The sequence below is a fragment of the Trachurus japonicus genome, chromosome 18 (assembly GCF_045865225.1).
Source record: "Trachurus japonicus isolate A0001 chromosome 18, Traja_1.0".
NCBI lineage: Eukaryota > Metazoa > Chordata > Actinopteri > Carangiformes > Carangidae > Trachurus > Trachurus japonicus.
In genome coordinates this window covers 15,416,623-15,442,587 of record NC_140924.1, presented here as the reverse complement: position 1 = coordinate 15,442,587, position 25,965 = coordinate 15,416,623, and the positions used below count along the sequence as shown (strand labels likewise).

At 40.3% G+C, this 25,965-nt stretch overlaps 2 protein-coding genes across 2 annotated transcripts; one reads left to right on the top strand and one right to left on the bottom strand.

Annotated features, from left to right (window-relative positions):
• Positions 1 to 1,471: 1,471 nt before the first annotated feature.
• On the bottom strand, positions 1,472 to 11,128 carry ripk3 (receptor-interacting serine-threonine kinase 3). Its single transcript, XM_085759796.1, has 13 exons — positions 10,935 to 11,128; positions 8,267 to 8,429; positions 8,000 to 8,168; positions 7,267 to 7,422; positions 7,007 to 7,155; positions 6,628 to 6,677; positions 5,477 to 5,638; positions 5,157 to 5,239; positions 4,961 to 5,024; positions 4,678 to 4,742; positions 3,919 to 3,973; positions 3,565 to 3,791; positions 1,472 to 2,602 (listed from the first exon to the last, which is right to left on the bottom strand). Exons 2-13 carry the CDS (start codon positions 8,422 to 8,424, stop codon positions 2,423 to 2,425), a joined length of 1,518 nt encoding a protein of 505 aa, XP_085615922.1. The 5' UTR covers positions 8,425 to 8,429; positions 10,935 to 11,128; the 3' UTR covers positions 1,472 to 2,422.
• Positions 11,129 to 13,696: 2,568 nt separating this feature from the next.
• Positions 13,697 to 21,955, top strand: khnyn (KH and NYN domain containing). Its single transcript, XM_085758887.1, has 9 exons — positions 13,697 to 14,128; positions 15,080 to 15,341; positions 16,342 to 16,476; positions 17,341 to 19,088; positions 19,223 to 19,353; positions 19,703 to 19,799; positions 20,312 to 20,419; positions 20,628 to 20,729; positions 20,881 to 21,955. Exons 2-9 carry the CDS (start codon positions 15,117 to 15,119, stop codon positions 21,281 to 21,283), a joined length of 2,949 nt encoding a protein of 982 aa, XP_085615013.1. The 5' UTR covers positions 13,697 to 14,128; positions 15,080 to 15,116; the 3' UTR covers positions 21,284 to 21,955.
• Positions 21,956 to 25,965: the final 4,010 nt, after the last annotated feature.

Here is a 25,965-nt window from a genome sequence, read left to right as displayed (position 1 = left end):
TCCCATTTTTATTTTTTGTTACATTTCTCCCTTAAGATCTGTAGTTTTGGCAAACCAACTCCATTAAGTTTCCAAAACCTATTCTATTAAACTATTAATAACATGTGTCCTATACTTTATGCATTTTAAGAAAATTAAGGGATGCTCCATTAACATAACAGCTTGAAATTTAGTGATCTGGCATGCTTACCACATGACCTTGGTAAATGCTGACACTATTATGGCCCAAACCACCTCTGCTATACTTCACATACACTCTATAAATCACTTTATGTGGACAGATGGCTGATCTGTAAATAGTGGGTGTCCCTGCTGAGAGCCCCAAAAGGCATATTTAGGATATAACACAGTGTCGATATACAGTACAATCACTGATACTTTCCACATATGCAGTTCTGCACTAGTAGGCTATCATATGAAAATACATTTCAATCATTAAAATTTTTGGGGGTTTTTTGCAAAACCGTTAAACTATACATATGATCTTGTATGAGTTTGTCGTTCCCGCCGACACACAGCGATCGTGCATCGCTACCGCAGTGGATCTGATGGCAGATGGAGGCCTGGCAGTGAAGGGAAAGGTTCTGGTGCCAGGAGCCTGCTGAGTTAACACCGGACCGTCACAACTGATCAGTCTCAACGCCCCAGTGCACAGCAGAGGCTCGTGTTAGCACTTTAGAGATGCATGTCCGAAGTGCAGAAGAATGTGACACCTCTGTGCTCCAAAGCTAGAAAAACACCATGTAACTGATGTTGATATCTAAATCAACATCTGATCGCATAAAATATCAATTAGGATGTGCTTTTATTTTCTTAACAGAGGTACACAGGGCCCCTCGAAAAGGATGAAACAAGACTAAAATAAATTGCAATTCACACAGACAACAACAGTCCAGTCAGTGATAATTTCATAAAATTACAAAAAAGAAATACCAATTTATCCTGTCCAGTTGTTAAAAATATATATTATTCGTTTGTAGAACTGAAAATGGTTAATTGTCATTTTTAGTGGCAACACTTTTTCAGTGGTGATTTGAAATAGAAGATGTGAGTAGATGTCAGTGGTGAACACAGCAGCTGTACAGAAACACAGGAGCGCCACCTACAGGCGCTGAAGGTCTACTTCATATGAAAAAAAATTTATATATACATGTATCTATATATTATGCCCTCTGAACCCATCATTTGCAATACTATGAACTATGTGCAGACTACTATATATGTTATTTTCATGCAATTAATTAATTTCAATTTATGATGAAAATAGGCAAGAGTCTCACATTAGTTTTGCTTTACAAATGATTTACCGAAAACAAAGCTCATTCATTTACATCATTTCAAAAATTAAAACTAAATGAACAAGTGAAGATGTGATTTTAAAACAGGTTTTTGAAGTGACGCTTTGAATTCAATCAAAAAACACTTGAGTAGAAATGTTCCATTTATTAAGTCATCAGCACAATATAACACTCTATTACAATCAGCTGCTTCTTAATGTTTACATTTTATTTGCACTTAACGTAAAAGATTAGTTTTGTGATGTTGTGTATTTCTCTGTCATAAACGGACAATACATGCTTAAATATAAAGCCTTTGATTATATAATGGAAACTTCATAGAAGCTACATCATGCTTCTAATTCAACATGCCATGTTTTCAAGGTGGCATCATTGGCAGCTTCATTTGGTCTATTGTATTAAAAAAAAAAATCATTATGAAGTGTACAAAAGTGTATAAAAAAATGTCAAGGGTTTGAACACTGTTGCTGCTTTGGGACTTAGTAAAAATGAAAATAAACATAATTAATGCAAGTTAAAAAAAAAAAATACACACACAGCATATATACATATAAATATACACATATTTTGAGAATCCGATTCAAAGATACAGTAAATATCCAGCATCAGGAAATTATTGAACATATTGAAGAGTTTGGAATTTCACTCTGGCTACAAAAAAACAAAAACAAAAACAACAACATATATCGACCTGTTTTAACTAAGACTCAATCTGTTGTTACTGTGATTTTTGGCACCCGATGGTGAACTGGCACTGTGGCACATTGGTGGAAAATTAAAACCATATGATCAGGCTTGGCTTGTTTTTATACTGCTGACAGGGCAGAAAGGGAGGTGTGAGATTGTCAAAAAAAAAAATTCAAACATTAAAAGCAGAATAAATAAAAACGGATAAAAGATATAGTAATTTCAAAAGTCGGCTAATCTGATTCCTGCTCAGATTTAAAGCAAACACAGAAAAGATTAAAGCCTTCACACGGGGAGCTTCTCCTGTCATGCACAACAGGATAAAACCAATTATTATTATAGAGAACAAATGATAGAGAACTGTAAAAAGTAAGCTGGAGAATTAAAAAAAAAAACCGCTCCACATGAACTCGTCCAGCTCCTCCCGTCTCATCCCTTTAGCTTCCCGGATGTGGCGGTGGGAGGTTTACACGAGAGGGCGCTGTGGGGTGTCGTCTCCTCTCTGAGCGGTCCGAGTCGTAGATGTGCATGGTGTTGTTGTTGCCGCTCTGAAACCCAACGACGTTGCTGAGGTGTATGTGAACCTGACGTGGGGGGGTGGGACTGGAAAACTGACGCTGCAGATGCAATGATAAAAAATGAAAAAAAAAAAAAAAGAGTTCAGAGACGTTTTGTTGCGGCCAAAGGCCAAAGGTCAAAAGTCATGGCAAGCACGCATTTCTGGCCACAATTAGACATTGTACCTCAGGAACAGAGAGGACGATGTGACCACTGACCAGAATTGAAGATGTGAATTTCTAGCACCCTATTGTTTACATCTAAACCTCTGATTGGATGTTTTTTTCAAGCCTGGCTTTGGTTTCACTTGTTTCACAGTCTAAGCCTTTTCATTGTCTGAGAGTTTTGTTCCCTTTTCAGCCAATTTCTTATTTAAATAATTAACCTAATTAAAGCAGAAGTAAGCGATCCGGTCGTTTTGGCTAATGCTGCGTTCCAGGCAGGCTTTTGAAACCGTAAATTACAGCTTCAAGTCACAACTTACGACTTTGTAGCGTTCCAGGCAACCCACTCGTGTTTTTCCGACCTGTTTTGCCTGTGAAAGTCACTGTAACGGCCACTCGTAACTTCAGACCCGTGAACTCGTACTAGTCGGAAAAACACGAGTTACGAGTTGCCGTGAACGCACCATAACAGTCCTCGTCCCTACGTCACCACATTCACGCGCATCCCTTGGCTGCACACGCAGCCCTGCATGCCGTTCTCTCTCCTCATTGGATAAAAACTGTAGGATACGATAAATGTTTTCTCCTCGGCTCAGAGCAGAGCAGAGTGACTGAGAGACCCGTGTTTCAGTCCAAACACTCTATGTAAGTGATTGCTGTCGGAAGATATAACTATTTAAGACTTATATTAACACAAAAATATTGCTTACTTCTGCTTTAACTTCCCATTATAAGCATTTCTATATATGTATATTCTTTAAAAGTTTACATGAGAAATTCTTTTTGCAGAATAACATGACACTGAATGTGGATTTTTTGAGAAGATACAATTTGGATGAACAACATATAAAGCCCACCTGGTACTGTGACTGTGAGAGGTCTCGTCTCAAAGCCGCCTTCGGACTGTCTGCTCTGCTTTGAGGTGACCTCTGAGGAGTCGCAGGAGGAGGAGGAGAAGGTTGTGGCGGTGGTGAAGGTGATGAGGCGATGGGATAAACAGAGGACACTTTCATTTTATCATAGGATCTCGATGGGTGGACCTGGTCGAGGTGGCACTCGCTTTCATGTTGAGGTGTAGATGGAACTGAAAGGATACGTACACGTATGTCAACACACAAGCTGCACTGCATGACTTTTTTTTTTTATCACTTTGACTGGAACATGTGCCGAGGTTTCTGGGTAATAGCTTTAACACCCAACTTCCCTTTTACCTTTGGCTTTCGATGCTTTGTCTCTTTGGTGGGCGGCCAAACCACCAGCCATTTCCTGCAACAAGAAGTAAGAGTTGTGTCTGTTAGTTGTGCAGTGGCAGAGCTGGTATGAAACCCACTGACCTAACTTTGAGATGAAGGAGATTAAAAGACATAACAAACTGGTGAGTTGAGATGATATTTATTGGCCTGATAGCTGATTCTCCTAATGTGTTTTAATCAGGCCTTAAGTCTTCTTATTCTTCTTACAATAGGGCTTATCAAGATTTATTGACAGATTTAGGGACGGATATGTCCATTAACATACACAAATACATGTTTTTATGGACTAGCCATAATCCTAGCCTCCATGTACCAACATACAAAATTTAAGTTCAATTTTTTAATAGGTTTCATATGTAATTTTGGACAAAATATGCACTACATGTACTTACTGTATATTGAGTCTGTGTCAATATTATACTGGCCTTTATCCAAGCTAACAACTTTTTTTGAACATTTTTATCAAAAATTCCCCAGTTAAAACAGGAAGTGTTGCGTGTCACATTTTCCCCAAGGCAGCAAAAAAAAAAAAAAAAGACATGCAGCCTCTGCATGTACAGAAACACCACGGTATTGACCAATTTGTGTCGAAGAAGAAAAAAAATCCCACAGACGACGTAGTGAGTCAGTTAATGTTTGTCTTTGGTTTAGTAAAAAAAAAACAGCTTTGTCCTCTCTATGTATATAATCTGTAATATGTAATTCTTTTAACCTCACCTGAACTGGTGGACGTCCTGTCGGCACATTATCACAATTATTCACTCCTTCCACTCCAGGATCCCCTGCAAATAAAAAAGAAAAGAAAATGAAACATGGAAAAAATCATGGCCAACTTTCCTATTATTATACTCATTAGAAGCATTGAAACCTGTAGAAAAGCTATACCAAGCTAAGCTAAACTAAGTCAACTACATATGTTTATGCTATCCAGGTGTTTAAGAAAGCAAACAAGCATGATGAAAAGTCATTAAAAGCGTTAAGGTTTAATATCAAAGCAGACCTGCAGCCTGAGTGACTTGAATCCCATACATTTGCTCTGTCATCCTTTCTTCTTCCCGTTCATCCTGGAAAGAGGAACAGTGAATCAGGCAGTGGCGTAAGTTCACAATAAAAATAGTTTTTTTGGTGTGTCATGTCAAAATCTTTCAACTTCTCGAGAGTCGTGTCATGTTGTTTTGCAGAGATTTCATACTCACCAGCCTTTTCAGCACTTGATGGACGGCATCGTTGATTGCATGTTTGTGCATTTTGTACAGATCTTCTGTAACTGTGGCGCACTCTGCCAAAAAGATAAAGATTTTTGAACTGTATCTGTTGAATTTCAAACCAGCAGTAGCCTACTTATGTACTTTTTTAGCACCAAGTAGGACAAATTGGAAAAATGACAGCATGACAAAAGTTTAATATAATTCATAAATTGTTATCGGCATCCTTTTAGAAATCTCTAAAAATCAAATATGACAAATGTCTTGACAGCAAAAGTTGGCATTCGTGGTAGATGAGGAGGTTTTCGTACCACTGGCGCTGGGCCTGTCAGACGGTCGTGCCTCCCAGCATTTAATCATGAGCTCCATCAGTTCTGTCAACCCCGCTCGTCCTGGAGCCAGACTCCTGACGTCTTCCAGCGATGGACGGTCTCCTTGAGGGATACGAAACCGCACGATGCTGGACATCGCATCTACAGTCGAGGAGGGATTCAAAGAGATGTTGGAGGTTTGATAATGTCCTTTTTGAAAATGTAGCCAAAATATTTGTTTAAAGGGACAACGAGGAGTTTGTATTTGGTTATAAAAAAGTCCCACGTTAATGTGGATGAATCTACGCTACCCACACTTGTTAATGGCTCCATTTTCGATCAATATATCGTTTTGTCTCTATCGTTATTTTGTTATTTTAATTAATGGTGGAAGTGCTGGGCGAGCCGACCAGCGTTTCCTTACTGTCGGTTTCGCGGACGCTGCCCGGCGGGTCAGGGGAATAACGCCGCGGAATCGCCGTTTATGGTCAGAACTACGACGGTAGCTGATCGTCTTCGAACCTCTGACTTTAATTCTTCATAAATGAAAACATTCTTGACAAGACGGCCGTCTTACGCCGGTCCAAGAATTTCACCGTGCGCGCGGAGGCTCATGGTAAATCTAGTAGGAAACACTTTGCTTTCCAAAACTCCTCGTTGTCCCTTTAATGCTGCATTAATCAACATCTTTATATGAACATTGGATTTAGCTTGCTGTATGTTTATCAAAAAACAATTCTTAACTTGGGTGCCCCCTGGTGGTGGTATCAGAAAATACTTGCTTCTACACTCTGCAATAGATAAAAATGGAGCTAAATGTTTGGTCATTTGCTTAATTAATTAATTAATTATCAAATTATTATTGGTGAAGGTGATGCCGGCTCAAGGTGGGGCTAATTGGACTCAGTTTATTTGGGGTATTTTATCTTCTGCAGAGCTGAGATGCTGCTAAAATCAAAACTAATAGACAACAGTTGAGATGCCAAGAAAAGAAACAGAAGGCGCGATCGCACATGTGAAGTCCTGCTGGTCTTGAATCATGCGTCATTGTGCAAAAAATAACACATGACTCGGTTAAGAAAAACAAAAGTGCAAGACAGTGGAAGTGACAAAGCGGCAGTTTAGTGAGACCTACGGTAACAGTCGCTTACTTGCATACGGTTGCTTCCCTGTGATGATGGACCACAAGAGTATACCATAGCTGAAAGAGAGAGATTACAAAGGTTTGCATGCCAGGGTCACAACATGTGCTGTAACAATCACATGAACTAAAACAGCTTATATATTAACTGAACATGTAGCAAGCAGAGATAAGTATTTAATGTTTGTCCAGTGAGGAAGTCGCCATCAATGGGAAGTTTGATTGTTGACGTTAAATGTTTTGAACCAGTTTCCCTTACTGCTGCCAAAGCTGTACCTGTGTTTAACAAGTGTTTTTGGTGTACAAAATGTACTATGCTATAAATCTTATTTGTATTTTCCTCAGGTTTTTACAGTTAATTACTGAAGCCCCTCAAAATGCTCTTGTACCTGTAGATGTCTGAGGCTTTCGAAGGGTTGTACGATATGTCAAAAGCCTCCGGAGGCATGTAGCTGATCGTCCCTGCTTCATCCTCGCTGGTCTTCTTGGAAACTCTGGAGACGCTGTAGTACAACTTAGCAAGGCCAAAATCTGTAAGCTGGAGAAATAAGCGAGGACAAAGACGAAAATTTAATAAAGAGGAAAGGCCGAATGTTGTTTCATCGGAAGACTGTATTTGAGAATTTGAGTGTTTTCTTGGACGCCTCACCTTTGCAATGAGGTGGAAGTCCAGCAGCACGTTGCTGGGCTTCAGGTCCAGGTGGAGAAGGGGAGGAGTAAGGGTGTGGAGGAAGTTTATACCCAGAGCCACTTGGTGAGCCAGTCTGAAGACCAGTGGCCATGGTGGAGCTCCATGTAAGGTCTCCTGTTAGGAGAAAGTTTAAAAATATGGAGGTAGGCCTATGAAATCTTCTGTGTTTGAGATTTAGCAAAGAAAATTGATACAAGTAGAAGTATAGGTTTTGTTTTGATGACTTCATTCAATTTGTTTCAGTACCAAATAAACTGGATCTGTCTCATTTACCTTATCACAAACTGTTTTTTCCTATAACAATTTATTCGGAAGCCGATTGATAATGGATCGAATTCATAGGCCAGTTTTAATAATTATAAGCATTGATTTATATATGTGTAATTTATAGATGTTATTTTATGTCTGTACTTTCATGTGATGATGGTGGAGCATCTGCATTGAGCAGATGTGGGATCTTTTCATCGGGTAAGTGCAATTTTTGACTTATATGTATATAATAAAAGAGATTTTTTTATCTCAAGCAATTTGCCTGGTAAAATAAAGGTAAAATAAATAAATAAACATCAATAAAAGTCAGTGTTAAAGTGCTAAAATCAACAGGATTCATTTTTAAAGGTCAGACCAAAGGCTCATGCCAATCCATCCAATAGTAATTGGACCAAAGTGTTGGATCAACCATGAAGGTTACCTGTACGGAGGCCAGTGAGCCTCTCTCCATGAACTCCATGACCAGACCCAGTTGTGTTGTTGGTCCAGCGTTGGGCAGTCGACCCTGGAAGACCCCGAGGACCTGAATGACGTGGGGGTTGCTTCCTCGACGCATCATGTCGACCTCACGCAGCAAAGACGAACTGCTCCTGCATTGGTGTATCGGTTTGTGCTGTAAGGTCATTACCTTGTCTTCTAATTGCATAAAACAGACTTTTGCTTTGCGATATACTGTGACTATACTCACCCGTCGTCGTGGTGAAGGAGCTTCACGGCCACATCGCAGCATAACTTTTGATGCCTTGCTTTGAAGATTTGACCAAACCCCCCAGAGCCAATCACCTTCCAGCTCCCGAGGTCGGATTCTCCGATCAATGTCGGAGTTTGATAACTGCAGAGTGCCATATTCACTGGAGGAAGAGCGTATTCATTGTAATATCAGTTCATTAAAAATCATTTTTAATTTTTACTTGATATTTTCATGTGACCTGATTTTTTTTTTGCCACCAGGGGGCGGCAGACACAACTTGAAGTCATTAAGATTATATGGCGAACCTCAACGCAAACACATCGTGATGTTGACTTTCAATTGTTGTATTTTTTTCCACCTGATATTTATTTTTATCATGGACAAATATTACATTTAATTACAAACTTGTGCTTTTTTAATTAAATGTTGCTTAAGCATAAGAAATGTAACGTGTAGATACCAACAATGATACCAACAATGATGACAATCTTGAATTAATAAAGATTCTGAGTATTTTTCAATGAATTAATAGTTTTGCTTTATAATATCTTATAATATATTATATATATATATATATATATATATTATTAAAGCAGAAGTAAGTGGTCCGGTCGTTTTCGCTAATGCTGCGTTCCAGGCAGGCTTTTGAAATCGTAAATTACAGCTTCAAGTCACAACTTACGACTTTGTAGCGTTCCAGGCAACCCACTCGTGTTTTTCCGACCTGTTTTACCGGTGAAAGTCACTATAACGGCCACTCGTAACTTCAGACCCGTGAACTCGTACCAGATCGAACTGGTACCACTTCACGGTCGGAAAAATACGAGTTTCCTTGAACGCACCATAACAGTCCTCGTCCCTACGTCACCACATTCACGGCGTTCCTTGGCTGTACACACAGCCCTGCATGGCGTTCTCTCTCCTCATTGGATAAAAACTGTAGGATACGAGAAAAGTTTTCTCCTGGGCTCAGAGCAGAGCAGAGTGACTGACAGACCCGTGTTTCAGTCCAAACACTCTATGTAAGTGATTGCTGTCGGAAGATATAACTATTTAAGACTTATATTAACACAAATATATCACTTACTTCTGCTTTAATATTATAGATATAATGATGTATATCATGGACTGTTATCCAATCTTGTCATCAAGTTAAAGGCCCCATGGCATGAAAAATGTGATTTTGGTTATTTTTTTGTGCTTGGGGAGGTCTCTGGGCCACGTATATACTGCCCCATGCATCAAACTGGTCATAAACGGAGAAACACACACCGCCCATTTGTAGGAACATTCTCTTTAAGACGAGCGGATAGCACTTCCTCCTTTCTGTGATGTCACACACAAGGTAACTCCGCCCACCGTGACCAGTTGGGTTTTTTTTTCAATTTTTATAATGCAGCTTAGGTTTCAGTTACTTGCCTGTGATTGGCCCGACCACATGCCACTCAAAAACAGTGAGCCAATCAGAGGAGAGGTTCTCATTCTCTCTTCTGATTGGCCAAATGACCAGTGCCTGCTAGAACTCCAGAAAGAGGCAACAGAAAGGGGCAATATAAACGATATTAAGCAGATCACAGGTACTCAAAACCAGTGATACATCTTGTTAGGGATATCAGCAGGTAAATAAACCCAGAGAAAAGTGCACAGCATGGGGCCTTAACGTAAAATCCATGTCCTCCTAAAATGTTCTCGTATAGCTCTGTGTTTGGTCTGTGGATTTCAGGAAGTAAATCAGAGACCGTCATGCATTGGGCACAACAACATGTTGGCAATCTGAAGTATAAGCCTACTGATGCATGAAGCCACACCCATCCTCAAACCCAGCCTTCATTTTGATCTCAGCTACACACCTGTAATGTTTCTTGATTTGTGTCTCCGGTCTGTCCACTGACAAAGACAGATAGCCTACAGACATAAGCGTCTAACAAAAGTAGGCAATTTAAAACCACGTCTGTGGCAGTTCCTGCTACAGGAGGTCTCTTGGACCACAATCTGCCATGGTGACTCACAAACAGACCTTTCATATGAGTGGTAACATTATAAAGGTTGGTAGTTGGTGGTAGTAGATCTTTTATTGGTGTTATTTCCGTCTGTTTTCAGCCTTAACTCCAAAGAAAAAGGATAAACGTGTCTTCAGTGGAGCTTTAATGGCGCATAAACTATTTACACTGACATAGACGACCTGCAGGAAACCACATGTTTTTTTTTTCTTGTTCGCGTAAAGCACACAACAAAAACCACAGAGAGTGGACGACATAATGAAAAACACCTGTAAAATGTAAAAAAAAAACAACAACAAAAAAAAACTACAATTCTTCCACGATCGATAACTTTGTGAAGCTTTTAGTGTCTAAACTTTCTTTGTCCAGTCTGTTGATTCAACTATTAAACAATTTGTGTTGTTGTTATGGATGGAGTTATACTTAGTAACTGGCTACCAGGGTTTTGTTCACCCACGAAAAAAACAAAACAACACATTTTGGTTTAAATAGTTCAAAGATAATCAATCTGTGACCTTTAAACAAGTGATATACATCATCTAAACATAACTTATGAATAAGAGTGAAACTTTAAAGCTGGAAACTTCAACAAAGTACCTGAATTTCCTGGTTACAAATATCACAAATGTAAAGGTAATTTTCTGAAAAGCAGGGGAACCACTCACCCGTAGAGATCCACTCTCCTTCCTCATTATATAAACATACTGACACAGCTGCTCATTCGGTGACTTTCTACTCGCAGCATCGGCAGCAGCAGCTCTTGTTCCATCTCAACAGGAAGAAGCAGAAGTGAAACCGTGCAGCCCACATCCATCCCATAAATTTCTCTCTTCTTACTTCTGCTTCTGGGCGGCTCGGCCAAACAGGCGAGTGTGTAAGCAGCACACTTCTTATTCCTTATTCAAAACTATTCCTCGTTCTGTGATTTGATGGCTGTCAATGCCCAAGCTTTGTGTGATTTGAGTTTGTTTTAAAGTGCATCTTTTTTTTTTGATCCCTCCAATCAGAGGAAGTCGAGTGTGAACGTTGGTGACACTTTAAATGTCCTGTTATGAGAAAACTGATAATCACTATCTGTGTATGACGCTTCATTTTGATCTAGATATATCTAAGTGATCTATAAATAATAAAATGAAGAATTTTCCTTTTCTCTGATCTCATAATCAGATCACCGCCTGGTTTGCTGGTTATCCCCTTGTTTTGATTCTTTAATCTTTACCCAGTTGGATTTAAATGAGGGAAGTTGTGGTGGTGGTGGTGATGAAGTCGTCGTCGTTGACCACCAGGCCACAAAGATACCAATGTTTCTGAAACTCACGTCACAAGCACAAGTTTTTGTAAACAAGATGACATTTAAATTCATTTTAAATCCCTCTAAGACAGACTGTAAAAAAAAAAAACAGTTTTATGTTTTTACCAGCAGAGGGCAGAGTCTTCAAAATGACAATTACAGGAAATGGAAGGTTTACAAAAAACACTGTAACATAAACACTGGATTATTATCAACAGGGGAAAACCACAATATAATGCATGATAATAAAGAAAATCTACATACCCTTAATGTATAGTAGCTATATTCTAAATGTGGTTCATTTAAGATCATCTTTAGGTCAGAATATAATTTAAAACCCTTGTGTTTAATCAGAAAAGTAAAGTAACGCAAACATATTTTTCTATTTACTGTAGTGTAAATATACAAATACACTTGAATCCTATGGTGAAATCTGTTGTAAGGTGTTTGTGTGTGTGTGTGTGTGTGTGTGTGTGTGTGTGTGTGTGCAGTACTGACGTTACCTACAACACAACACAGGTTAAAGGTGAGTTGATCAGGCCTCTGGAGGCCACTCCTCTCACCTGCTGCTGCGTGAGACGTCGGGCTGGAGGTGCTTACATAAAACACTCTAAGTAGATCTGCCAGTACTGCAGCCATGTTGAATTGTGGGTAATGAAGGCATCAGGAGACTATGAGACTGTGTAAGCCCAGTTCAATAGTAGGCCTAGTCCCCCCCAAAAAAACAATTTATTAATTTAACATTAAAAGCAACACCACTGAACAATTTTAGGACATAGCTATATCAATTTTGTTCAGTTTGTTTTGATACTGATTAGACAGACTAACACCAGCTACACACTTTAGACTGGTTCATTTGTGTGAGGTGAACAACAAAGTAGGTGTGTTTGGCATTGAACGCACGACTACTTTCAACCATGATTAATATATAATTACAGTAATAGGATACTACAGACTGTCTTTTAGTAGATATCCCTAGTTAGTACTGGACTTTAAAGATTATTTTATAGTTTCTATGCACCATCTGCTTGTAGTTTTTTATAAATCACTTTAAAAATGAAAACTTTGTTGTTTTTTTTCAAGTCCATGATTAGGAATTATAGTCTATTTTAACTCATTGTTTAATATCTTGTCTTTATTGAAGCTTTGATTAAAAATAAATAAATCAACCCTAACCTTCATCCTCCTATGTCAAGCAGTTAGATACTGTTACCCCGTTACAATTCACAGTAAACTATATTACTTTGACCCTCTGCGCTCCCCGTAGTAGTAGTAGTAGTAGTAGGCTACGTGCACTGCCCCTCGGGGGCGAGCTTTGGCGCAGGGAGGGCGGGGCAAGGGGGGGTAAACAGACCTTCAAGGGGGAAACAGTCTCAGTCACAACACCCCAACACAACACACAGGACGTTGTGTTAAGTTTAGTGTAGGAGGTGACTTTTTATTTTCCTGTTTCCTACAAACTCCCCATCTTCGCTGCACCAGAGCAGACAAAAGATTGTTAATCCATTATGTAGCCCAGAATAAATTAATAGGAATAAACAGGCCTTTAAATAAATAGTGTGTTGGAATAAAAGCGTCTTTATTGGATGGATTTGGAGAGAAATATGGAGTTGGGGTGTGTAGTGGAGTGTGTAGCCTACTAAACCAGCAGTAAAAAGAGAGACAGGCAGACAGACAGAAAACCCCCGCTGCTGACGTCAGTGGAAATCCCCTTATCTCCTGTTTGACTCTGACTTAAAAAAGAAAAAAAAAGAAAAGTCAATTTAAAAAGAAAAACTTTTAAATAAAACATAGACTAAAGGTTATGAAAAAATGTACATGCACACATAGTCTAGGCTATATGATTTAGTTGGGTGTCATATTCGTGCTATAATAAAAAAAAAAAAGAAATTGAGGGGGAAAACACACAGTGATTCATAAAAATAATTTAAAAAAATACACTTCACGTGGTCTGAGACGCATATGGGTTTTTACTGGGGTGAGTAAGATATTGTGAGGGTATTATTAGACATAAACACCACCAAACGACCTCCGTACCATCCTGAGACGCGTATCCGCCCTGCTTGTGTGTGTTGCGTATGTCCTATGTGTGTGTGTGTGTGTGTGTGTGTGTGTGTGTGTGTGTGTGTGTGTGTGTGTGTGTGTGTGTGTGTGTGTGTGTGTGTGTTTCGTTTAGTTTCGGTTTTGTCTTCGGGGTTTCCACCGGTGCGATGGTTTCCAGGTCGTCCGCTCCGTCTCCGTCTCCGTCTCCACCGTCGCCGCCGCCGCCGTCTTCCTCGCCCTCTTCCCCGCAGCAGCAGCAGCTCCACCACCACCACGACCACCGGCGCTGTCGGTGCTCGGTGCTCGGTTCCCTTTTCGCTCCAACTTTTATTACTAATCATGGTGAAATGTTGGTGAATGAACTTTGATCCTGGCTCTCTCGTAGGGCTACACCGTTGTCGTGGTTGTTGTTATTGTTGTTTTTTGGATTGCGGAAGAGCTGGGCGAGGCGCGGAGCCAAAACCTCCTCAACCCGACCGACCACCACTGCTGCTGCTGGAAACGAAACTTTCAAGTCGAAGTCACGTAAGAAAAACGATTTTATTTTACGTTTTTTCAACGACTTTTTATAACGACGCATTAAAAACTGTCCGCTGCTCCTCTCAGCGCGCAGGCAGAGTGTTTCTATTTCCTGCTCAGTTTCTCTATTTAGAAACTAATAGGTTTCACAATACTCAGACTGGTGCCAAACTACACTCCGACTCCACTCCACAGGCTGTTGGGACGCTTTTATAACACATTTTTGTTGTTTTGTTGAGATTAAAGTGATTTAAATGAGTGTGGTGGAGTCATAATCTGTGTTGTGTGTTGTAACTGTACGGTCCAAAGTTGGAAATTAAATGTCAGCATAGGCTACGACAGATACAGTCTTACAGCTCTAAATGCAGTTCACCTTTCCTCCTTTTGATACAGTTTTCAGTGAAATCTCTTTAAACTTTCCACATATGTATCCTGTGAACTTTTAGAGGGGGCTTGACCTCGGGTAACCTTTAGACTATATAAGCAGCAGGTAAAGTGGCTAGTAAAAATGATTATGCACCAGTAAAATGCTCATTGCATTACTGCATAAGGAGTAGGCCTATGTGTATTATAACATTACATAAAGTCATAAAGCTATTTATTCATTTTTGTTGAATTCTATAGACAAATTATGAACCATTTAATAGAAAAAGAATGATTATTTAATTTCTGTTCATGTAGACACAGTCTTAGACTTTGAATTAGTTATCATGAATCATTTTTTGATATTTTATAGATTTTTTTATGTCAAGTTGACAAGTCATGTCAAAAACTTGGTCATATATTTGCATGATTTTACCCACTTTTTTTTTTTTACCCTAAATATTGACTGCAAAACTCAGAGTATTCAGTAGCACAATAATTTGAATCTCAGTGATCATGTGGTTTATATTTTTTGTCATCAAAGTGTCTAAACCTGGCCTAATCAATACATAAATGTGTTTTTTTTCTCCGCAGTATGTTTGACTTCCTGTCGCTGAAAAAAGAATAAAGGATGGACGGTGAGAGAAGTGATGGAGGAGGAGGTGGAGAACCCGAGGTGGAGGATGAGTTTGCGTGTCCTGGGATGCTGCGGGGATCTCTGGCCTCCCTGCACGGCACCGTGGAGCGGATATTCACGGTGGCGTTTGGGATCGGAGAAGACGATTTGGCGCCGGGCAACAATGGGCAGATTTGGCTGAAACTACGAGGGTCGAGCAACAACGTGCAAGCTGCCAAAGTAAGACACGTTGGTTGCCTTTGTTCGATACTACACAATCAGTCCTGACATGAATCATTTGTTTAGGAGTGCGTACTATACTGACCGATCCCACTCCTTTATTTCTATTTTTTACATGACTCCTGATTCTGATTGTAAACCTTTAAAGGTGCCATATCACTTTAAGGGTGTTGTTGTTCCTGGTAGAGCTAGTCTACAGTTCACCGTTCCAGAGAAATGACTCATTCAGGGTTTTTAAATGTTGATTAAGTCCCTCATTGAGTTTCAGTCTGTCTGATGAAACATGGTGTCACAATGATCGACAGCAGAAGATGAAAATGAGTTCTGGTAACTCATAAACGAAAGTAGGTGACTCCAAACTGAACTGCAATATGAAGTTCTGTTTTTGGTCACTACACTCGTGCAGCAGCTTTGCTGAGTAACAACACTTTTACAATAATCAAACAACAAAAAAAACAGTTATCACATGTTAGTCAGACTGTGAGTGCATACATATATGCAAACCATATGCTTAGTACTTCCTCTTCCTATGGGACAATGGCTGCCTTGGCACAGAGCTGTAGCGTCATGTTTAGGGCTAACAAGGACCCAAATGCAGACACAAAACGAGGGGCAACGGAAATATAATTATTAAACACAACCGAGAACACAAAAAGGGGTCCTCAAAGTCCAACATAAAATAGCAAACTATCAACAAAAAGGGTCAAACAGGGTCGGACAGCAGAGAGCACACAGGAAGACACAACACTGACTACAAAATAAATCAACAGTGAACAAAGGACACAGACCATGACATGTAGTTGTTTTGTGCTCTTGTCTCTTTTTGTGGTTGCTTTGTATTATTATTTTGTGTATATTTTTTGCCTTCTTCACCTCAGTTTGTGGAGATTTTAAAGCATCTTTGTGATCATGTGTTGTGTTCTGGCTGCAGGATGTTTTAAAAACATAACGTTTGTTTTTGACAACACAAGAGTGATACTAATGGAATATATCCTTTTAGTTATTTGTGAAAGGAGTTGTGAACCAGGAGGAGCAGCAGGAGCTTTCTTATCCCAAAGTCCTTCACTGTGTCTTCTGCGGAGCGAGGGGGCTGTTCATGGACTGCCTGATGAAAAGCACATCAGCACATATAACAGTAAGTGATGGAGTCAGGGATGTTTATTTAGACTATGAGCCACTCATTTACATGTGAGAAGAGAAAACAGAAATATGACTTGAGACTTAAAATTCAGATATTTCTTAAATGAGTTAAAGAAGATTAAAAAAAACAATGTGATAAATTGTGGTGTTACATCACAAATGCTTGTTAAGTGATCTCAACCTGTGACTCCTCACATCTTCCCAATAACTTCTATTCTTGTATTATTTTCTATTCTAAATTTAGGACTCCTCAGAAATTATTAGTCACCTCCTTTGTGCAAATCTCCCATTAGCACAAATCACTGGATACTTCATCCTGAAATGTGCTGACTATGACTAACATGATAAATGACCAATAATGAGATATGTTGAGATAATATTCTTGATATTTAAAATGAAGAAATTACATTATTGGTCAATATCATGGTTTCATAATGAGCTACACCCCCTGTGAAGTAACCACTGCCTTGTAGAATAAGATTTCAATCTTGTCACTCTGGATTTTTTTTTTTTTTTTTTCAATGAACATGGTTTCTAAAAATGCACACATGTAACTCAGGGATTTTTTTTTTCACCCTTTTACAACTTCCTTTTTTTTTTTTAAATAAATGTTATTTGTGACTAAAAAATCCTGGGAAGTCCTTATCAGTGCATGTTTACTGTGGGCCATGGTCACCGAAAGGTTTTTCAACTGGATGGCCCTGATGAATTCACACAGTTCAAACTCTGTGTATCATGTTGTTTGATAGAGATTTCATTCAAAAAATAAAAATGAAAGCAAGTGAATTAGCTAAGTTTTTGCCAGACAGCTACATATACTCATAAACAGTTGTGTTCTGCTCTTCTTTAACCAAACCAGGTTGGTTCTCTGGGATCCCTGCTTATATCGGGCCTTGCTGAGCCGGTGGTGCGTGCCTACTCCCTTATTACAGACCTGGTGGACAGATGTGAAGGCACACAGTCCAGGCGCTCTGACGCTGTGGACAGGGGCTCAGGTGAGACCTTGGAATCACGCCGGGCCTTCAAAGCTCTGGTTGAGAAACTGGAGGACAGGCACACCTTGGATCTTCTGGTGCTTCCCGGGTCGGTGAAGGAGATCTTGCTGGACTTGGTGAACGAATCGGGACTTGGATCAGGCCCAAAATCGGCAGTAACGGACAGAAATGAACTGAAGGACAGGTGGGACAAACCCTCTGCCATTACATACACACTTCCTGAGGCATCCAACACTATTGGTGGTCGGTGGGTTGAAGGCATGACTGCAGGTTCGGGAAAAGACACTGCAGCCCCATCGGCAGGCACCCGGGGGAGGGCAGAGGGTGCCGAACAAAGACTTATGCACTCCCCTCAGGAGGTAGGAGAGGAGGGGCAGCCAGAGCAGAGGGGAGCATTAGGTACTAAAGAAGAAGGCGGGTTTAACAGGGAGGAAGAGCAGGACCAGCAGTTGTCAATGGGAAACAAGGAGTTTTTGCTTCTTTTGAAGTTCTTCACGGCCATGGGGTACACCGAGGATGTTGTGAAACGGGTACTCGCCCGAACGGGACTCAAAGAGGCCTCGCAGATACTGGACTTGGTTCAACAAGAGCAGGATCGCAGTGACAAGGAGCAGATGGCTCAAGACCCAAAGAACAAGGATGCCTTTACCCTGAGGAACCCACCCTGCGAGACAGAGCACAGGGAGGTCGAAGAAGGAGCAGCAGGAGTAGATAAGGCCACACGCAGTAACGGAGAGGTTGGAGTGGTCCTTGAGGGAGCAGGTCCTGGAGCGACAGGACACTCAAGATCCTTTGAGGAAGGCGCAGAGGCAATGGAGGAAGGACATGAGGAAGACTTTGTCCTGGGAGTGGTGAAGAAAGCTGCAGCCAGCTGTGGCTACACCGAACATAAAGTAGCCGAAGTCTACAGCATGTTGCCCAATCGATCCACCCACCAGCTGCTCCTGGAGCTGCAGCGGGAGCAGAGCAAAGAGACGGACGCCTTCAGGGATGGTCCAAGAGAGATGGACGACGTGATGTTGGAGATGGATGGACTAAGGACCGGACCGCCTGAGAACAACGAAAAGAGAGACTCTGACGATGAAGGATGGGTACAACTGCCCGACCTCACTGCACCTGTCGCAGGGGTAAATCTGTTTCCTCGGATGGACAAACATCAGCAGCCGCCGATGAGTCAGTTCACCTCACAGCCGAAGCGACACAAGTCACAGACGATCCCGCCTGAAGTCAAAGGACCACCTGTGCCTTTTTATCCCACATCTCTTGACCCTCCTCGCAATCTCCAAACTAACAAACAGTATGACCAAAACATCTACAGGCCCAATCCTTCTGCCTCAAAGCCAAGTCAGTCGTCTCACAACAAGGTCTTAAATCCAAAGCCCCACTCCTCCAGCTCTGTAAAACAAGCTTTACAAGCCCCGCATCCCACCGCCTTCCTGAGGAATGACTTGTCTCCCACCAGAGGCAGGGAAACGGGGACTTCGTCTTCAGTGACGGGCGAGCAGCGTTTCCTGGAGGGACTGCAGGAGAAGTTTGACCTCAAGCTAACGGATCAGCCGGGAGACCCGAAACTGAGGGAGATCATCATTGATGGCAGCAACGTGGCTATGAGGTGGGAACTGCAACAAAGAGAGGGAAAGTCTTGTTGAATCTGTGTGGAACAGCAAATGTACAGACCCTAAAATATTTAGCAATTTGTAAAAAAATATATATATATTCTTATACTTTTTCTTCATGTTACCACAGTCATGGGTTGGGTCACTTCTTCTCCTGTCGAGGGATTGCTCTGGCCGTGCAGCATTTCTGGGACAGAGGCCATCGTCGCATCATTGCCTTCCTGCCCCAGTGGAGACAGAAGAGCAACTTTAGGAACAAGGGTAACATTTCCTGTCTCTCATGTATAGTAGTGTCTAGCATATTTTAAATACATAAGATTTACAGGAAGTAAGATGTGAACACCATGACAGTAGCAATCAGATGCAGATGTATGCTTTATCTTTCATCTAATTTCCTTGGTGAAGTGCATATTGTGGTTTTTAAATGACAAAGGAACCTGCTCTTCCATGCATGCATGAGTTGATGTTTGGTAGCCTGCTGCTTATATCTGATTCTGGTTCACATGTACGGGAAAAACAAATCAAGGCCTGACAAGTGTGAGTGTGTGGGTGTGTGTTTTTTTCACCTCGGTGCAGACTAAACACCAGTGTTGTTTGTTCTTCATCTCAGAGCAGCACTATCTGACTGAGCTGCACAAGCTGGGCCTGCTCTCCTACACCCCCTCCAGAGAGCACGAGGGCAAGAGGATCAGCTCGTATGACGACAGGTAGCTGGACGCCCACCACCCTAAACACAAGTGTAATAGTCACTACGTTGTGTCTGTGTTGTTACACCAGGAGGGAGAGGTGAGAGAAGAAAGTCAATCAACAGAAAGCGACTAGTTTCGATCACTGACTAAAATCTGCGTGAAAGTGAGAGACTTTCACCACCAGTAGCTACTGTGTATGTGCCTACTGCTTCAGTTTAACAGAGACTCTCTGTGGTTGAAATCTGAAACTTGAAACTGCTGCATTCATAATTTGTTTGGACAAAAATGGAAAATCTCATTGAACTTTGATTACCAAATCATAATAGTATGTCTTAAAACCATACTTCGTACATGTTCTGTACAGTGTCTGCTTAATACTGATCATGTTTTAGAACCTGATATACAAAAACATCAACATACCCAACCATTTCAAGCTAACAGACATTAGCGTTAAAATCATTCTAGTTCTAATGGCTTCTTCTCCAGTTTGCCTTTATATCACTCTTCCATCTTTTCCTTCGTTCCCGGAGATTCATGCTGCAGCACGCGCAAAAGACGGACGGAGTGATCGTAACCAACGACAACCTGAGGGACCTCTCAGACGAGACTCATGTGTGGAGGGACATCATCAAAAAGAGGTAGAGACAGACAGCGCATCATGAGAGCGTGGGTGGAGGCTACTCAGTAGTGAAGGTTATCATTAGTCGCAGCTTTGTTTTGGATTTACATTGCACCACATGCAAATGGTATCAATATGAACAAATATAGAGACTTTTTGAGAGCTGGAGTTTCGCTGTCCTGTCTGAAAGCTAATTACATTGCCATGGTCTCATGTTACATCCTCAGACTTCTTCAGTACACGTTTGTTGGGGATCACTTCATGGTGCCAGATGACCCTCTCGGGAGAGGAGGGCCTCACCTGGATGACTTTCTACGTTCAGAGCACAGGTGAAAACCACACACACATTAATATCTTCCATTGCCTCCTTATAATGCTTGTATCATTTCTTATTTAAATCTTGATCAAGAAAGATTTTCTCCCCCTAATGTCTATATAAAGCTGAATGCTCCTTGAATTAAGCTCTTTGTTTCCTCTCAGGTCACCTGACCCAGGACACCACTCTTATGCCGGCATGGCTACGCCTTCCCCTTCCTTCAAAACTCCTCGTTCCCAAACAGAGGTGCTGAACTTCCGCGACCGAACGCTGCAGGGTGGTGGTGGTGGTCTGGATCCAGCGAGCAGAGGGGGCCGTGGTACCGGGAGAGGTAGAGGGCACGGGAGGGGATGGGACAGCGGACAGCAGCACAGGCAGCATGGCGCTGGAGGTCCTGGACTGGCGGCCCGGGCGGAGAGGAGTCCAGAGGAAACGACCCGCCTGAGAGCAGAGCTGTCCAGTGTTTTTCCTGGTCAGGACAACATGGTGACGCTGGTGCTGCAGTGCAACCCAAATGTGACAGACATCAATGTGCTGTCTGAATTGATCTTGCAGCAGCAGGATTAGAAATCTTTCTCTGGATTAATGCAAGCTTTTCTTAAGCCCTGGTTTAACTGATAAAATATTGTTTCATTCCAAAACAAAGCCAGCAAATCATACTGGCTAATCACTGCAAGGATTTTTATGAACATATCATTTTATCAGATGAGTGGTGGAACATTGTGTTATAGACTAATTCATAGAATTTGATGTTTGCTATTTCTCTCCAATGTTCACCTTTTTGTTAGCATCTCATTTTTCAGTGGCCTCAACTGTTGTGTAATTTGGTAAACGCACTCACAGAGGATGATTGACTCTGAACCCCTGAACATGCATCAGTCGTCATCAGGTTATAAAATTTGGCCGATGCTTCAGTTTTAGTTTGACATAACCTTATTTATCCCATGAAGCCCAATTTCGTGCAACTCACCCAGTCAATACACACAACTTTGAATAGCAATAAGGAAAATGAAGATAAAAGAAAACCAATAAAACTAATAACATTCACTATTCATTAGCAACTGTTTGCATGCTAACACACAAAGCTAGCACATGAACCTGTTCAACATCATCCATCATCAGCTACTGATGCTATCGTGTTAATTTGTAATTGTTAGCATACTAACATACTAAATTTACATAAAGGTTAACATCTCACCTCACTGCGTACTGTTGCTATAGCATTATTAGCAACTGTTAGTAAGCTAACTAACAAAACCAGCACTTGAACATGGTAAACATCAAAACAAATAGGCTATCTCACATGTTGGCTACGTTATAACATGAATTAGAAACTGTTAGTAAGCTAACAAACAAAACTAGCACTTGAACATAAACATCAAACTTACTAAATATCTCACCTGTTAATTAAAAACTGTTAGTAAGCTAACTAACAAAACCAGCACTTGAACATGGTAAACATCAAACCTACTAAATATCTCACCTGTTGGCTACTGATGCTATGATGCTAAAATTAGCAATTTTCAGCATAGTAACACAAAACTATCACATAAACACAGTAAACATTACTATACCTGCTAAACATCAACTTACTAGTCCGACTGATGTTGGCATTTAGGTCGAACACGACCTCACAGCGCTCTTAAGTCTTATTTAATGTCTTTTTAAAAGCACAACCGGTGCTTAATGACGTCATCCATCTCGCGTGGGGTTGTTTTAATGGTCCTGTACAAGTGACCACACAAAAGTAGCGTCTTTTATATCCTGCAGGCATGTCAATGTTAAAGGGGTTATTTCTCATCCATGTTTTCAGCTTTATGGTTGTTGATCCAGCACTGTTTGTATGATTTGTCAATTTGAAGCGTCTTAAGTTGGGGAAAAAAAGAATTTATCTAACTTTTTTAATAGAAGTTATCAGAAAATTATCATTTTGAAACAAGTGAGAGACTTCAGGTTTTACCAGCTAGTTTTAAAAGCATTCAACCCCAAACTGAGCCTTGAAGTAATCTGTAACATCAAGTTTATATTTATAACTCAGTTTAATCACAGTGTGCATAGAGGAGGGATCTGAACTTCATGAGGGATATACCAAACTAAAAGGTGTAAGCAAATGAAGGTGTCTCTTTGACTGAAGATCAGATCCTCAATCTAGCCTCTTGAAGGCTTTAAAACATTTTTTTCCAGATGTGGTCTAGAATAATCTTGTTTGTATTGTTTGTATATCTGTATATTTTAAGGTCTTGATAGCAAATTCTGCTGGATATTGTTTCATTAAATCATAAATGAAAACAGTCAGAGTTTTTGTTGCTTGGAGGGATTGAACATAAATAAAGTTGGGTTTGAAAGTGTGTCAATAGCCTACAATCCACTGTAACAGATTGAGCAAGTTTTTTTTTCTATTCTAGGGCCTTATAATCCTGTAAATATTTATTTATGTAGGCTACAAGGTCAAAAACAAGTTCAAATGGAGCTAAATTTGGTTTAAAAAAAGCTTCATATTAGCCTACACATGTCAACTGCATCTCCACCACTTTAATGTGAAGATAATCAATGCACATACTGAAATATGGCAAAAATTAAAGCCTGGTTTCTTTGATCTGCACATCACTAGATCAGTGCTCAGTAATCCATACATTTATAAATATAAAATCTTCATACTGGACTCAATGAGACAAATCCAGATTTGACATCATAGTCAATTTAAAATTTACATGACAGTGCCGTTACTGTAAAATGTGAACTGTCAGATATGATGCCATGTTTAGTTCATGTCTACTTCCACCAGAGGCTGCACTTCACCACAGTTTAAATCTGGACACGTGAGAGCTGAGTGAGTCAGTAGGAGATTAGTAATGTTAGTACGAGTGTCCAAATGTAATTCCTATTTAAACCTTTTGTATTTGTTGTTACATGTTGACATCTGAAACATAGTTTCTTTGCGCAACAGCATTTAATCATAATTTAACGAATTTTTCATTCTTGATTTTAGAGTTAGAGTTTGGCATGTCCACTGATTGATCCTCTCTTTTATCAGAAACACTACTGAAGACCAAACTGATCAATACAGACAACAGCAGAATAATAATTGGTCTTGTTTGTCCAGGGCACACAAACATAAAGATGTGTAATGGATGGAGATTATTACTGGATGACTTGTTGCTCCTTTGGACTTGACAGAGCAGAGGTGGATCTCTTTCTCAGAATAGAAACACATTAAACTGGTTGGTTGAGTTGAATGAACAATAGTGACAATAGACAGCGCATCTATCTTGGGAACATCCACAGCTTTTATACACTAGGTGTATGAAAGAAGAAAAACAAATGTGGACATCTGATTCACCTCTGGTGGAGTTAAAACTAAAAAGCCCCATGCAGTGGGTGGTGGCTGCAGGCCTGATCCACGTCTTGAACTTTGTGTTGCATTTTTATATTATGCAATAATGGAGGAGTACACACAAGCACAAGGAAAAGGGTAATATAATGGATCAGGAGACTGATTTTATTGATGTCTTGTTAATAAAGCACACATCTGTTTTGTTTGTTTTTCTCCACAATGCAGCACTGGATGGTGTAAATGTGCATAGTCATAGTTGATCCACAGTCGGCTTACAGTAAGACAGAAAGATATGAAGAGAAAGCATGAGGAAACATTTCTCTTCAGTATTTTGCTTAGTTGATTTACATACATCCTTCTCGTCATTCTGTCGTTCACAGGCTTATTATCCACATTGTTCCCTTTGTATTGAGTCCTGTTGTATTTATAGATGCCATCCACTGAGAGCGAGGAAGCCTGTCAGACACCACAGCACAACACAAACTCAAAGTACAGAAGGAACACATCGTGGTGAAAGAATCACTAATGTGCAGCCTGTCAGATGGCGAACAAGTTCACAATACAACTGAGAGACAGGGTAAAATGTCGAGAATAAAGACGCATTTGCACGAAAAAAAAAAAAATCATCACATTTGAAAGACAGATTTTTAAGTTTTCATGTGACTCAGACTTAGACTACTTTACTGTTCATTTAACTTAAATAAAATAGAATATTATCTTTAGGTTACCAAACATACATATATCACACAAACAGTAGACAAACACATTGCATTACATGAAGAAAATCAGTGCATCATGTCATGGTCACCATAAAAAATATAGAAAAGTGCTCTAAGATGAGCAGAAAAGCAGAGCAAGTTATACTTTTAAAAGTTAAAACATGTCAGGTGTGTGTATGTGTCTGTGTGTGTCCTGGGTGGTACATCTCACAGGACATATTTGCATGGGCAGCAATTTATTGAGAAAAGCCACTGCTGATAAATAAAAGATGTCTTATAGTCGTTCTTTTCGGCCATTGGGACTTAGAGTGTAGAAGATGCGTTGGATCCTCGTAGATCTGGATTGCCTTTCGTGTTAAAGCTTAGGAGAGGGACCTTATACGAGAATAAAATCAAAGTGAATTTCTACAAGCAGTTTCACACAGGACCAACATCTGGCACTGGAAACTGCAGCTGCTCCGTCTACGCCACAGTACGACTGTGTGTGTTTGCTGAAGTTGTAAAATTGCTTGTTTAACAATATAGGGAAATAGAAGTAAACTGTCTGATGTTTTTTTTTTTTAAAGACTGCGGGGCACACAGATGGAGCATGACATGAAGCAGTGAATGCAATACATATTTTCCTTCTTTTGTTTTTGTTTTTTGCTGAAATACACACAGGTGAGTATGTCTCACTTTAACTGTTACTGGTGAGTTGTTGATTTCTATCCAAATCACTCCTTTCTAAATTACATATTTTCAGTTTTTCATGGACTTGTGCAGTTAGTTTGGTGTAAGAGCATAATAATATTAGAGCCAACCCTGTAGGCTATTAAATGTTATATAATTCATAAACAATCAGCACAAACTGCAGCCTCCATGCTTAAATATATAAAAAATGATCAAGCTTACCACGTTCTTATAACAACAAAATGACCACAAAGTGACACAAAAAAGATCATAAGAAGACATAAAACACTCACAAGGACAGTAAATGACAACAAAGAGAAACAATACAACATCAAATAAACACAACATAACTTCGTTTACACCCCCACCTGACTTCAAAGAGAGATAATATGAACCATAATGAGATGTGAAAAGGTGTATATCATCTCTCTCAGTGTGGTGGGGGCCTTTCACCTGTTTTCACCATTATCCCCTCGCTCCTTCCTCTCCATCTCTGCATCATCTCTTGTTTGCCTCCTCTCTGTTTG

Bases quoted from the DNA above. Each gene is read 5' to 3' on its own strand.
- ripk3 (XM_085759796.1), bottom strand. From the start codon at position 8,424: ATGGCACTCTGCAGTTATCAAACTCCGACATTGATCGGAGAATCCGAC. The intron at 8,169-8,266 runs GTGAGTATAGTC...ACACCAATGCAG, and splicing joins CTCCTTCACCACGACGACGG to GAGCAGTTCGTCTTTGCTGC. The intron at 5,025-5,156 runs GTGAGTATGAAA...TCCTCTTTCCAG, and splicing joins ATCAAGTGCTGAAAAGGCTG to GATGAACGGGAAGAAGAAAG.
- khnyn (XM_085758887.1), top strand. From the start codon at position 15,117: ATGGACGGTGAGAGAAGTGATGGAGGAGGAGGTGGAGAACCCGAGGTG. The intron at 20,420-20,627 runs GTAGAGACAGAC...TTACATCCTCAG, and splicing joins AGGGACATCATCAAAAAGAG to ACTTCTTCAGTACACGTTTG. The intron at 20,730-20,880 runs GTGAAAACCACA...GTTTCCTCTCAG, and splicing joins TTTCTACGTTCAGAGCACAG to GTCACCTGACCCAGGACACC.